This window comes from Carassius carassius, chromosome 31, assembly GCF_963082965.1.
Source record: "Carassius carassius chromosome 31, fCarCar2.1, whole genome shotgun sequence".
In the NCBI taxonomy this organism is placed as follows: Eukaryota; Metazoa; Chordata; class Actinopteri; order Cypriniformes; family Cyprinidae; genus Carassius; species Carassius carassius.
The window spans coordinates 5,976,686-5,992,710 of record NC_081785.1 but is presented as its reverse complement, the minus strand read 5'-3'; the positions used below and the strand labels follow the sequence as shown (position 1 = coordinate 5,992,710).

At 37.2% G+C, this 16,025-nt stretch overlaps 1 protein-coding gene across 2 annotated transcripts in view; it reads right to left on the bottom strand.

Moving 5' to 3' along the window:
- Nucleotides 1-16,025, bottom strand: part of LOC132111421 (kinesin-like protein KIF13B) — a 40,970-nt gene that overhangs the window by 18,978 nt on the left and 5,967 nt on the right. For both annotated transcript variants that reach the window (XM_059518689.1, XM_059518690.1), the window contains exons 3-9: nt 8,076-8,091; nt 7,871-7,931; nt 6,169-6,261; nt 5,880-6,060; nt 5,704-5,791; nt 4,988-5,122; nt 984-1,096 (exon numbers count right to left, since the gene is read on the bottom strand). In XM_059518689.1, coding sequence (XP_059374672.1) covers nt 984-1,096; nt 4,988-5,122; nt 5,704-5,791; nt 5,880-6,060; nt 6,169-6,261; nt 7,871-7,931; nt 8,076-8,091 — 687 coding nt within the window. The remainder of the gene's footprint in view (nt 1-983; nt 1,097-4,987; nt 5,123-5,703; nt 5,792-5,879; nt 6,061-6,168; nt 6,262-7,870; nt 7,932-8,075; nt 8,092-16,025) is intronic.

Genomic DNA, 16,025 nt, shown 5'->3' with positions numbered 1-16,025 from the left:
AAGTCCATAAACGGGATCCTAAACATAAGTTCCTGGTTTATGCAGATGTTGTATTTTGTATTTGTATTTGTCTTTCAAAATTACTTTATGACCACAGATGTTAAAGCAACAGGTCTGTAGTTATTTAGTCCTGTGATTTTGGGTTTCTGAACCCTCAGACCATCTGGGCCTGGTGCTTCTCTTCTTCTGTTTCCGGAAGCATATCTTGATTGATCCGAAGTGCAGGAGGGTGGGGATGGGGCTTGCTGGAGGTGTTAATGGATCCATGGAGAGAGGGTCAGAATGTGTTTGGGGTGTGAGATGTGTTTTTCAAACCTGCAATTGAACTTCGTCCAATTGTTGATTCAGCACAGTGCACGGGGATGGTGTTCAACGAAAATACATTCTTACATGACTAAAACATCCTAATATAATATAATATAATATAATATAATATAATATAATATAATATAATATAATATAATATAATATAATATAATATAATATAATATAATATAATATAATATAATATAATATAATATAATATAATATAATATAATATAATATAATATAATATAATATAATATAATATAATATAATATATATGAGTCCATCCATTCATTCTCCACACTGCTTGTTCTTGGTAGGGTATAATAAAATGTAACATTATATAGTAATATGATTAATTACTTATAGTTAATTACTTAGAGAAGATTAACTGTAAAAAAAAAAAAAAAAAAACCTACTATAACACAATGAAATAATGCATTTAGTTTTTTTTTTTATATATAAAAAAAAAAAAAAAGAAAGAAAAGTGTCCGAACGCAGAAAAAAACTTTTATAGGCTTCAAGTTAAACATAATTTTGTATTTTTTGGGCCGCGATAGGAATTAAACTTGTTCTTAACAGGTTTCTTAAGATAGATACAAAGCCTCTGTAGGTGGCATAAGCAAAAAAAAAAAAAAAAAAACCCATCATGCAAAATGAGTCAGGGTTGCACACACTTGTTAATGTTGCTGCCTTCCTTGAGCCGCTCGCCTGCAGCGCCTGTCTTTGCAGCTCTCTCACTTCCTGCCAGGTCCACCAAACTCAGCTTACTAACCTTTTCACCACTTGTCTGTAAAAAAAAAAGAAAAGAAACAAGAATTAGAGATGCTATGTTTAAAATGTAATGCTGCATACTATTTTTTTTTTAAATTCCAAATAGGATGTCACATGACCTTATTACGTGTGTTTCCATGACTGGTGCCTAGTTATCCTGGAAATAAACAGTGAACTAGCTGTGCGGGAACTAATAAAAAAAGCAACATAATAATCCCTCACTACTGAAAATTCCCATGGTTGTCAAGCCTGTCTGTGCTTGTCCTCCCTAGAAACCCAGGGAAACGGCTTTAAACATTGAATTTGTGTATGAATGACCACACTGGACAAATTCTGGTTAGCTGTCCTATATTAAGAAGGAACAATGGCAAGAGAGGCTATAGCGGGCCGTAGACAAGCATCTATTGTTCCCCTTTATATTGCACAGCACTGGAGCAGTATGTGGGGTGGAGTTCCTTTATGTGCACCAGCATCAGACCCTACTGTACACAATCCCCATGTCTGAGCATCAGAGATGAGGTTTAATTGAGAGGAGAGGCAGAGGGATGTAAGTGCGAGCTGAGAGGACATGAGAAGTCGTGAGGGGGCTGGGAGCTGGACCCCGATTACAGTGCATTAAAACAACAAAGAGAGTCCTTGTGCTGCAAAAGCTTCAGGCTCCACAAGCACATTGGCTGAGAACACACAATCATATAGAGCCGGAGTTCACTTTTTAATCTATAATCAGCTATTTAAAAGAGACACATTCTGCATTTTTTTAAAAAATAATTTTTTATATTACACTGCCTTAAGGTGTCTTCATGACAGAACTCCACCTTCTCAATGACCTCTAGAATTAAAAGGGCTGCTCTTGTTTCTGTACCTTTAAGGCTGGACGATAAAACGATAACGATATCATTTTCCTCGATAAACCAATAACAGGAGTTCGATAAATGTTCAATAAAATGTTTATGTGCCAAAAGAGAAACAAATCAGTGCTACTCATTTGTACCACGCCACACGGACCATTTATCCATTCGTCTCAAAGTTCAAATGGCAGCACAGCCCGAGCTTACTAGAGCAGTTGCGTTTATTTGCTGAAAAGTCTCGGTCATGCGAGCACTAAAAAGCACTGTGAGATCCAGTGTGAAGAGCTTGAATTCAGAGAAGAATACAAATGACTGCACAGAAAGTCCCAGAAACCTTTTAGCCACGTACTTACCCCTCATAACTCCTTAAAAACTACATCCCAACACACTGACAGCCACCTCGAAATCTTTATCAACCTTATAACCATGCATTAACCCCTCAGAACACCTTAGAAACTACATAGCAACACCATGACAACCACCCAGACCTTATAGCTAGGGCTGCACAATTAATCGCAATTGTCATGCGCATTTAGTCAGTAAAGCCGTTTCTGTGATTAGCAGTAAAGCTCCATCACCTGCTTTCAGGTGGAGCAGCATTTACTACACAGAGCCGTAGTTCTCCGACAAGCTATGCAAAATCGCGTTCATAAATCGCAGACGATATAATTGTAGTATTATGAAATCGACGAAATCGTTCCCGATAATGACAGCTGTTTGCGTATCTTCTCAGCGAGAGCGCCCTCTGGCTTTCAGATGGAGATTTATTGCTGATCACAGAACTATGCTTCACTGAAAGATACATATAACAATCGCAGCTTCTGCCTAATCGCAATTTATTGCCTTTGTGATTTAATTTCGATTAATTGTGCAGCCCTACTTATAGCTATCCATTAACCCCTCATCATACCTTAGCATTCTTAACATAACTGCATAGCAACACCCTGATAACCCCTCAGGACACCATATCAATCATATAACTATGCATAAGGCCTTATAACACCTTAGAAACTATATTGCAACACCCTAACCACCAGAAGTTGCAAACGATTTTTCTCCAGTGTTGTGACGTATTTCCTAGAGAAACGGAATACTAAATGAGGAAAAATAGTGGGCATGGCTTTATTTTCCAACTAGCACCTGATTGGATCTAGAAAAGTAGTTAATGAAAGATATCTCACAAACCCCATTTCGTGTTCTGTCCAAATTTTGAAGCATTCGCGTGTGAAGTGCTTCGAGCACATCCGTGACCTCTCTGTTATCCCTCCTTCCCCGAAATGTAGCCATCGAGCCATCTGGACCATAACGAGGGAATTTTAGGGAATGGGAAATGTGAACTGTGCAGCAATGCCTCCAAAACCACCTAAACACCCTAACAAATATATAGCTATGCAATAGTCCCCAAAACACCAACTGGAAACCACTCAGAACCTCAGAAGCTATGCACAAACCCCTCAGAAAACTATAACAAACCCCTTAGGAACACCCTTGCAACCACAAAGTTGAGCATTAACCTTTCAGAGCACCTTCATAGCAACACCCTGACAACTAATCAGAACACCTCAGCAACCGCAAGGTTATGCAGTAACCCCTCAAAAAACTTCAGCAACTGCATAGTAATGCCCTTGCAACCACTCAGAACACTGGCAACTGCATAGTAATACTCTAGGAGAACACACTAGTGTTGGATAGTGGTGAGTTTACACAGTCAAGCAAAGACTATGTGAAAATCTAGTATCTAAAGGAGCTGATTTCCATAACATGCTAAACACAGATCTTAATACAAAAGAATATGGAAATCAAAGGAAGTCTATTGCCTCACATGTCCCCACAGCGCTGTGTTCGTGGAAAACCACAGCATGCAAAAGACAGCACTGATGACTGCGCTGGAAAAATAAACACATTATTACTTATTGGTAGCTGAGATGACAAAAACACCACATACATAGGGGCTGGGTTCGAACTTCGGAGCACGTGTGTGTGCGCATGCAGGCTAAAACTTTGTCATTGCTATGTTCTAGTGACAACAAGCTAAGTTTAGATCTCTGCTGTAGTCTTGCACTGTTAAGTGACCAGCACAGTCCAGGCACTGATGAATTATAGAGTCGAGTTAGGTAATCATGACATATGGCACAAAAGAAAAGTGCAGTGACACCAGGACAGAGAAAGGGGAGATCAGCTGACATCTAAACTCGGACACAATATAATTCATAAATTATAAATAAATAATTCATAAATAAAATTCATCAATTTTCCTGCCATTTGCATGAGCTCTTTCCTCGCGCACGATAAAGCCGATAAGAGAAGGTTTACGTGGCCAGAGTGCACTTAATAGTAGTGTGACTAAGATCTTTGGAGATGCATTTATGCAATATTATAAATACAAAACAATCTGTAATGATTCAAAGTGGATGGAACAAAAGCAAGGGTGGTGTAAATATATAACGTAAGAGGAACATTTGAGACTTAACACTAGACTGTGCCATCACAGGTCCACATCAGCTTATAAAAGGTATCCAATACATCCATACGAGATCATCAGGGCTGGACACAATGACTTATCTCTCAATCTTCTCCTTCCTGCAGTACTTGGCTTTATGTCATGAGTACCTTGGAAGTATATTTAAGGTCTGAGTTCTATCATCAAATAGCAGAATCAGGACTCTTTCCAAATTAAACTACCCAAACATGGTTTTCATGGCTCTTTTCGATTAAGAGATTTTGAGGACAGACTCTTGATGCTCCCAACCAAGGCCACCCAGACCATGTACAATACCAAAGCTTCAATAACAAACTATGCTGGTATGCAAAGGTGAGCCAATAATAAAGGTCATTTACATAAAGTCTAGAAAAATACAGTAGTAAAAGCTAAGGGTGAAAAATTTCAATGATTTTGAGTTTTATGGTGCAAGAAACTTGGACTAACATAAGTGGACTTTGATGAAAAAATAAAACTTAAAACGTTTAGGGTGTGACCCATTTAAGCAATTTTCCACTTGTATTATTTTATCTTGATGTATGAAAATCAGCTTTAGAACAGTGTGGGTAAGTGTCCTTACCCCCGACTGAAGGTCTTTCAGTGTGTGCGTGAGGATGATATTGAAAACCGCATGGGAGCGACTGCTCTCCTCATTCATGTTGGTGGCCGCCACAGTGCGGGATTTATTCCCCTCAGACATCAAGGATTCAATGTCCTTTGGGTTGAAGAAGGGAGACGATTAGAATCTCAGACATCATTTACAATTCAGAAGCACTGCACACTTATGCATACTTATTTAAAAATAAATAAATGAATAAATACAAGATGTCCTGAATATGGCCTCTCAAAATAAGGCAAGCATAACGCTAATGAATTATGATTACTGCAAAGTAACCTGTTTTTAGGTCTTGAACCAAGTTAAACAGGACTTCCACAATGATCATCCACGGAATCTGTGGAATTCTACAGAATGGATTTAAATTTCGAAAAATATGTTAATCCAAAGTATTTGACACAAACTCAATATATTTCAGTAGAATTAAAAGTATTCTGCAAAAATTCTGAAATCTGCTTTTAGAACAGTGACACATTATGTACTGTACACATATTGTAAGCGGACTATAAACATTCCTACAGTGGGATTTGCTAAACATCAAACGCAGACCCTAAGAGGGGATAATTGAGCCACATGATCAACTGAACGACAGAATATATTGTACAAAAAGAGGTGAAAGAGCAATCATTGCGTAAAGTGCATGTCATTGCACCAATAAAGATATTTTTCTCTTTTGTTACCTTGTAACTTTCTACTGCAAGCCTTGATAGACCATCGACATAAGGCCCCAAAACTTTATGTTCTCTCACTCTCAAGGCCTGCCGACTCCTGTGGGAACAAGCGGATATTGTGTCTGATCGACATATACAGCAAGAGTAAAGCTCAGGGATTAAACATGAGACACAATAGGCTTCACCCTTTGGGGTCCAAGAGGTCCCGAACTTTCTCGTTGTAGATTTCCATATAAGAGACTTCCACGGTGAAGCTCTCTTCCTCTCGCTGGTGTTGCACGGTCCGCTCAAACAGAGAACTGCAGAGTCTGGGGATCAGACCAGGCTGGTCCACCGAACCCATCATGGTGTATGACTTCCCCGAGCCTGAGGGAAATGAAAAGTTAGAATGTTAAGTAATTATTATAAAAACGGTTGTGTTAAGAATGCTTTTAAAAAATGAGCAAAGGTCACTGTGAACAAAGTATTACTCACCAGTCTGCCCATATGCAAAAATACAGGCGTTGTAACCATGAAAGGCATTGTGCAAAAGACTCTCCCCAAGGCACTGAAACACTACATCTTGGCCTGTTAAAATATGATTATTAGAAAATAGGCTTTAAAATGATTCATTATGAGAAGGAGAGAAAAAGTGTAAAACAGGAGAAACCATGCATGATGCAAATACATCATGATATCTAAACAAATACAGTTAAATAATAAATGCCATAATGAATTCTGTGCGTGTGTGCGTGTATGTGTATGTGTATATGTGTTATATATATATATATATATATATATATATATATATATATATATATAAAGTTTGGAAACATTACTATTTTTAATGTTTTTGAAAGAGGTTTCTTCTGCTCATCAAGCCTGCATTTATTTGATCAAAAATACAGAAAAAAATGTAATATTGTGATATATTATTACAATTTAAAATAATTGTTTTTAAATTTATTATACTTTAAATTATCATTTATTTCTGTGATGCAAAGCTGAATTTTTAGGATCATTATCACATGATCCTTTAGAAATAATTCTAATATGATGATTCATTATCAAAGTTGGAAACAGTTCTGCTGCTTAATATTTTTTCCAGAACATGTGATACTTTTTTAAGATACTTTGATGAATAAAATGTAAAAAAAAAAAAAAAGAAGCTATGTTTTTAAAATATAAATATTTTGTAATAACAATATACACTACTGGTCAGTAATTTGGGGTCAGTAATTTTTTTTTTCTTTTTTTTTATAAAATCAATACTTTTATTCAGCAAGGATGTGTTAAATTGATAAAAAGTGATAGTAAAGAAAATATATTATTAGAATATATATTATTAGAATTATTATTATTTTTTTTTAACAAATGCAGTTCTTTTTAACCTTTTATTCATCAAATATATTAGACAGCAGAACTGTTTCCAACACTCATAATAAATCAGAATATTAGAATGATTTCTAAATGATCATGTGATAGACTGGATGTTACATGTGACACTGAAGGCTTGAGTAATGATGCTGAAAATTCAGCTTTGCATCACAGGAATACATTTTTTTTATAGTATATTACTTATACATACATACATACATACATATATATATATATATATATGTATATATATAGTATATATAAGTATATTTAAATAGAAAACTATTATTTTAAGTTGTAATAATATTTCACAATATTACTGTTTTTTCTGTATTTTTGATCAAATAAATGCAGGCTTGATGAGCAGAAGAAACTTCTTTCAAAAACATTAAAACATCAAAAACAGCGCGAGAGAGAGAGAGAGAGTGTTTTTAAGAAAAAATTTGATTAGATTTCATATCGGAATATATATAGCAGAAAAATAAAATATCGCAATGTCATTTTTTCCCAATATCGTGCAGCCCTAATATATATAAAACCCTTATATATATAAATATTTTCATCAGATTACTTTCAGTCCTGTAGATAGTGTGCCACGACTTGATATTGTACTGTTAACCTCGAGGTGACACGCTGTTGATTTTCTGGAAAAACCATGTTAGTACAAATGATCTTGATGTGTAAACAAAACCTTATCTTCTCTAACACCACCAGCACCAGCGCAAGAACCATCCTAACAAGATGATACAGATGAGAAACTTGGTACTGAACCAAGACATAAACAAAGTGGCTTCTTTGAGAAGGGTTTCTAGAAACTGACCAGCAAACTTCTCTGTTTCCGACTCATCCATTGACCAAAAACAGTAGTCATAGGCGAAGGTCTTGACAAAAGAGAGACAGATAAAGAGAGATAAATATAACTGTATAAATATAAAAAAGTATCACCTTTTGTTCTATTCATATTAAACTTGTATTTTTTATGATGCAAGCATGTTCATTTTAAACAGAAATGAGGGTCATCATACCTTTGGCTGACCCCTGCTGCAAGATGATCCATGGAGAAAGTGCATATGGGAAAAGATAGAAAAACAGAGCTTGTGTTAAAACAAATCACCTATGCATGTATTTTAGAAGAAAGCACTATTACAATGTTCCTGTGGCTCAGTGGTAGAGCATTGCAAGCAGCGCAAAAGGTTGTGGGTTCGATTCCCAGGGAACGGTTAGGTAAAAAAAAAAAATTATTGTATAGCCTGAATGCACTGTAAGTCGCTTTGGATAAAAGCGTCCGCTTAATGGATAAACGTTAAATTCAGCTTCACCATCATAGAAATCAATTTTTATATTCAAATAGAAAATATTTATTTTAAAATAAAAATATTTCACAATGTTTGGCAGGCAGTGCAAAATATTATCATTTTTCCCTGAATAAAATCTGAGCGTTAATTATTCCAGGAAGTTCAGACAAGCTTGTTTAAATTGTACAAATTTTGTGGACCCACTGACTCACAGCTGACCAAAATAGCATGTCATCACCAGAAGCGCACTCAACAGGAACTAGGAACTGGCAGCACTACACACAAACACACATCCTGAGTGTGTCCATGTCATCAGTTGTACTTTGCTCAGTGGACCTGAACACAAACAGACCGTCTCTCACTGAGAAAGCCCTGCCGTTTACAGGGTAAATACACATTTGGAGCCCTGACTCAAAATTGTGTTATCTGTAGAGGGCACCTCAATGGCTTTGCACGGCACTCTATGAACACAATGAGCTATATAAGCATTATTGGCAGACTGTTGGAATTGAAGGTTCCTAATTGCTGAGACAGCACTGTGCCTTTCCAGGCCAAATTAATTCAATTCTGGTGTTGTTCTCTGGGTAATGAAAAAACACAAATGCAAAATGCAAAGCTATGTTCCTAACCATAGTGAGCTACCTAAACAATGAACAGAATTGAGGGAAAATTCTAACTATTTAACCCAATATTTGTTTTTGCTATGAACTTGAGTATTGAGCTATTAATAAATGTGTGTTTGTATGACATATATATGTATACATATATATATATATATATACACATATACACACATATATACACACATATACACACACACATATATATATATATATACACACACACACATACACATACACATACACATATACATATATATATATATATATATATATATCTATATATATATATATACACATATATATATATATATGCAAAATCAGTTAAATAGTGGGTTCTATATGATAAATCACTAAAAGGTTCAAATATAAGAGGACTTCGTGGTGTCAGCTGAAAAGAAGAGTAAATAAAATTTGATCTAAAATATGAAGAATAACATCTTTGCAATAACGTGCACAAATGGCTCATACACAATAAGCCAAACAAATGTGTGTAAAAGTAAAAAGGGTCAATTTCGATTTAAAAACTACTTTAAGAATCTCATAACTAAAACATCTTCTATTATGTGGAATTATTGCCAATTTATATATGTCTCCTGCACATATAATAAAAAACCTATAATGACAATATTTAATAATGGCGACCTGTTTTACGATCCCAATCTAGAAAATCTACATCAACGAGAGCTTATGGAAATCACCAAAGCATGTCCAGCCATGCAGTTACACAGGGAGCAAACGAATGAGTGAGGGATGGAAAGCTGGGGCAAAATACGCCTGGATTCAGTTCCAACAACCCCAGGCTCAGCTTGTCGTCTAAAATCAGGCCATGCCACACTTGCGGTATAATAAGTTGCATGATGACATCCCCCATCACACCACGCTGAGAACTGAGAGAGATGATGGTCCCTGAAGGAAGTGTCAGACTGATCTTCATCTTGAGGTCCTGGAGGAGATCTGGAAAACGGGGTGAGCAAACACACAGGGCGGATATACGGAAAGCTCTTGTGGAGACAGCTGTATATCTGGAACACTAAAAATAATGCTTCTGAGTGACAATCCCTCAACTCTGACATTGAAATAAAGATCTCTATATTATCGGTTTCTCTAAATCTAGCCTCTCTATGCTTTAATTTGTCACTGCAGGGCATAAATTGAATCTTACAGATAACATATTTCAGAGCATAACAAATCAAATTTCATGCATCAAAGGAAAATAACGCATGCTTTCCAAGACACCTAAAGGACACTTCACTAATTCTTGAGGAGGAGGTCTCTACCAAACCTCCACAGCCAAGGGTGTAGCTTGTAGTAGGTATGTGTGTAATGGCACATGAGTTCACTGGTTTGTGTGCTACACCCAGACCACTGCTCACGCTCGCAGCTCCCGCTCCTGGCACCTCCTTTCCCAAACACTTGTTACAAGCCCTAGTGACTTTGACCCTGTACTATCTGGCAAAGTCAACACTAACTATACCCCTGGTTACATCTTATCAGATCTGATTCGCCAACATGACAAATACGATGATGTACAATCTCTGATGGAATGGACAAAGTACTGAAATGAATCATTCTAAAAGTAATGACACTACTTAGCAATGTTTCTAATTTTATCCGTCTTCATCATTCCGAGCACAACTGTATAGCGGTTTCAATAACAAGCTACATGGCTGCTTTTTTGCTAATGAAACATTAAACATGCTATGTTAAACAGTGTCCTCTTTTTTTTATGTCGGGCTGAGAATCCAAATCATTTTAGTGAATTGCTTCGTTTGGATGATGGGTGTGAACGAATCAGTTCAAATATGATTCAGTGATGTCTTTTTTGAAGCAAAATATTTACTACATTGAATAATTTGTATGATTTTTGTTTATTTTATTTAGTGTAACTGTATTTGTTTAAATTAATTCAGTCACCAAATATGAAATATTTATAGTATCTGTGCTAGAAAAATACTGCTCTGATTGCAGAATATACATCTAATCTATATATTTTTTTTTATTCAATTTAAATAATTAAATCAAAAACAATTTTAAACCATTAAAAGAAATCAAAATAAAATTTAATTAAAATATGTATAAAGACAACAAATCCATTAAAAAGAAAATAAACAGGTTTTTAGGTATAAGTTAGCAAAATAAAAATTAAATCAACTAATATAAAATAAAACCATTATATAAAAATAAATTAAATAAAAATACACAGGTGTTTAGGTATAAGTTGGAAAAAGTAAAATGGGTACTTCTTTTATCAGAGCAAAGTCAAATACATGTTTCTTTCAATGACGGCAGCCATGACAACCAAATGACAACCCAAGGAAAACTGGTAGCTGCTCCCAAGTTCCCAGTCTGGTTTCCAAACATTGCTGGGACTAACCCCACAATGCATCACTCTGTGTTGTTCTACCACGGCTGTCCTTTACATCTGCACTGACTGGAATTGTCCCTGAGCCAACTGTACAAATGAAAAATGTGTATGCTGTGCCTCTACGCCTGTGCCTGTTTTCCCTACAGGAGACTGAGGCATGTGGTGGCTATTATCCCAAAAATGCCTCAGTGACAGGTGAGACCAATCGCTGAGAGACATTGAAGCTAGAACTGGGATCAGCGTTGCGGTGCTGTTAATCACACGATTTCTCTCATGATGTCACCAAGTAGCCTCGCGAGTAATCCTTGTAAGTTGCTTTATGACATTGTTTTTGTCTGAGTGAGTTAGAGGCTTCGATATATGAGGCAGAACAGGCTGAGCAGAGTCCTCAGCTGCTGGGGAAGACACAAACTCTCACTATCTTTAGCAATCGCACACACAAAAACATTCATTTAGAAAGTGACGGTTTGGCAGCGTGCACCAAAGTCTCTGAACTCACATAAGACCCTTCCCCCAAACCAGGAAAAATCTTGCAGTTAAGGCTGGACGAGCATTAACAAAATTATATCCACATATAAATTCAAAAGTAAAAATGTTAAAGCAACAAGAAAAGGAAAAAAAGCAAAAAAAAAATGCATGCTTTCTACCAAAAAAATAAATAAATAAATACTAGGAAAAACAATATAATTTTTTAAGCTCTACCATTCAAAAGTTTTTTTTTTTTTTAAATGACTTAAACTTTTTAAATTAAATAAAAAACATTTTACAATATGTCTTTGATTAAATTTTTCTTTTATTTTATTGATTAAATGATTTGTAATTAAATAAATGCATATATGCATAATAATTTTCAACCAGATTACTGAGAACAAAAAGAAAAAAAGAAAAGAAAACCTGATATATTATCATCTAGTCCTACTCCCAGTTACTGCATATAAATCACTTTAGCTCACTGAAAAAATAAAGTAATGATACGTTGAATGAATGAATAATTAAATGTTTACCACCCGTTCAAAAACACGCTCTGGCAAGTTTTGGCAAACACTACCACAAAGGTCATTGGTTTGTACAAATTAGACTTTGTTCGTGACACATTTACCACATAATAACAGCAAGTTCATCACAAATGTTTGCTGCTTTTAATAGTTGCACTTTTATTATCCAAGGAGCTGTCTATAGGGGAGGAAGCTGCTATGAAAGACTGAGTCAACAGTGTCGTCCCTTCCCCCACTCTTTCTATCATTCCATTGGTGCTGCAAACAATGAGGAAATCACCACTCTGGCTTGGTGCTATAACACTATACAAATGAAACCGAGACCAAAGCACCACAGGCGGAAAAGAAAAACCACACTGACCCCACTGGAGGAACAACCGTCTATTTACTGGCTTAAAAGTGGTGGTTGATTTGAGTCTATAGTCTAGCAAACAAGTCACTAGCCTCAATCTGTCTTTGAACTGCCTCAAACACACATTTAATTCCGCCGCTTTCAATCAGGCTTTCATGCAAACTCAGGGTCCAGAAACATGCTTGCGATTCCATTTTGAGCTAGCTAATGGATTCACTCATTGCCTCGGTCTATCCTAATATTCCTAATAGGACTGAATGCTTCAGGAAAGCATTTCCAACAGAGAACAGTTTAAATCTCTTCTTCGAGAGTGTATTGACCACTCGGGAGCAAAGTGTCGACTCGAGGCCAGGACTGTAAATCCCTTTGTCTTTGTCTGCATTCTTGCAGGGGCTCAAGTCTGAAAACACGGTGGAGGAAGGAATGAACCTTGATTATGGTCCACTGCAGCTTTCTCATGGGTTGGTGACGTACGCTACGGTGACAGCTGTCAGTGTGGGTTTTGCAAGAGACTGAGGGTGGTGCCAAACACTGTCTAACACATCATGGCTGAAGTTCGCATGATGGAATAGTCAAGAAAGCCAACCTGACCACGCACACAGATGCACATGAACTACCCTTCAGCTTCTGAGCTCTGAGGTCATTTAAAAAAAAATGTGATTCTGTTTCGGTTGCTTGCAAAGATGACGTTCTGTACTCTTGACCTAAATTATGATCCACTAGATATGTCCTAATGAATGTATGCGCAGTGACAGACGTGGCTTCATGCTTGAACTTAACGCTCAAGCAGGCTGGGGGGAACACAATGCACTCTCGGGCATGACTTCCACATGACGCAGAGATGATTTTACTTCGCTGAAACTGCCCAACTATGACTGAATGTTATGGTAATTAAAGCAATAGTGTAATGAAAAGTACAATGTGCACAATTAAACTCATCAGTGGCGCTCATGAATGTTGTGATGCTCATTCAGCCATTTTAACTGATTTGCTGAAATGAGAGATTGTAAGTAAGCGTCAGCCATTGTAAGATTATGATGCCGATGCTACTCACTGGCCAATGGTTCTGCTGGGTATTAAAGGGGTCATGAATTAGAAAATCAAAATGTTCTTGATATTTACACATATAAGAAAGTTACACAGAATGTGTAGCAAGTGTTTTACTGTCGTTGTCATGCATTATAAGTAAACCGTATATATATAGATATTTGGGTACACTGTTTCAATTTCATCTGCCTTGGGATTTGACTCCGGCTCAAACATACAATATATGGCTCTATCCCAGAGCTTGCCATCCCGAGTATCATTTAAAAAAAAATACAAAAAAAAACACAACATTCTGTAAATGTGGGTGTGCAATACGGCACAATGAAGTTTGTCAGTCATAACAGTGGGTGTTTACTTGTGTATCTGCAAGAGTATGTTTCACAAAGTGTGAATGTTATCATTTGTATAAATATTGGACCTTTTTTGGTGCAAAGCACTATGCACAGTTTATAAACTAACTTTGAGAAACATAATATAAAAATCTGAAACTGCATTTCATGACCCGTTTAAAGACATTGGGTCTTATTCACTCAGTGTACTTACACACCGATTTGTTCGTGAAAACGGTGTACGGACATTCATAAAAAACTTATTTATCATATAAAATGAAAGAGTACAGCTGCATTATAGTTGGAGCTGCAAGGGTACAATGAATAAAGCAGATACATACATGTACAGCTGTCTAGGTCTGCAAGGTGTTTATTGTGTTTGAACTAGTTTCGGGAAGTCGGGAAGTCGTGGCCTGGTGGTTAGAGAATCGGACTCCCAATCGAAAGGTTGTGAGTTCGAGTCCCGGGCCGGCAGGAATTGTGGGTGGGGGGAGTACATGTACAGTTCTCTCTCCACCCTCAATACCATGACTTAGGTGCCCTTGAGCAAGGCACTGAACCCCCAACTGCTCCCCGGGTGCCGCAGCATAAATGGCTGCCCACTGCTCCGGGTGTGTGCTCACAGTGTGTGTGTGTGTTCACTGCTCTGTGTGTGTGCACTTCGGATGGGTTAAATGCAGAGCACAAATTCTGAGTATGGGTCACCATACTTGGCCGAATGTCACTTCACTTTCACTTTCACTTTCACTTTTGAGAACTGCACACTTGGCATTGCTTGAGGACTTTGCTCTGCATCTCTCAGGTGAGAGCGTGCCTTTAGTGGACGTCATATGAGAGCGATGAAAGAACATGAAGGATAGGTTGTGTGGAGTGCCCTTATATGGAGACGGTCTGGGAGTAGTTTATGCAAAAGACTAACCTCGGGCACATTTAGAATACTCAAAATGCATTAAAATTAGAACAAGGTTAAGAAATTCATGTGCGTCCACACGTTTTGAATTAGAAAGATTTCATGAGAAGTTTGAATGCATGTATAAATTTGGAATCTATCAGTTCTAAATTCGACCCATTGTTTTCTATAAATATAACGTTCTGATAACCGTTCTGATCCTATGAGAATATCAGAGTCCTCCACAACTATAACTAATGACAGAACAATATAATTGGAATCACTTTCAGAATTTTAGTTGACAAGCAATTATTAGTTTCTACAATGATACAGTACCTGAAAGGCACTTTCCTAAACCTACAATATTTCTATCTATCTATAGTCATAAACAGAGCCATATACAAGCTTCTGGTAAATATGCTTATTTCTCTGGGTGTGTTCATCTGCATAGCAGGGGCCATTAACGGGGCCGGCGATTCAGCGCAGTGCACGAACTCAGCACCACAATTAAACTGTCTGTTGTTCGAAGGCAGCAGGCGGCTCAACCATTCACTTCCAAGTTTAAAACCTGTTCAACCTCTGTCTTTGTTTGCACTGCACCGCAAGAGAAAAGCAGAGGAAAAAAAATAATTGCGCTCTCTTGTTTACCCGCCATAAAAGTCAGAGGAAATGTTTATGGTCGACAGATGCTAAAGCTAGCTAGTATTTTCCCCTTTTTTCCAAAAACAAGAGCTCCTCAGCTATGGATGACCTAGGGTTAACCCTCCTTCTGCGTTTCCGTGACAACAGAGGGCAGAGAAAAAGAGAGGAAGTCAGATGGAGGAGAGTTATGCCCCGACACACGGCAGGACGGAGCAAACAGCAGGCTGCGTTAAAGAGAACTGCACATCCACATTCCTTTTCCCTCAGCCCCCATCTTACGAGCCGACCAAGCAAAACCGACAATGATACACGCGCTCTCAAAGACCCTGCTCTCAGCTATCTTACGAAGGGTCCCAAACTTGTAATATCAGACTGAAAGAGGAAGAGAAACAAATGCTGCTCTTGTTGGGAATGGAATACTAGTGTACAGAATACTAC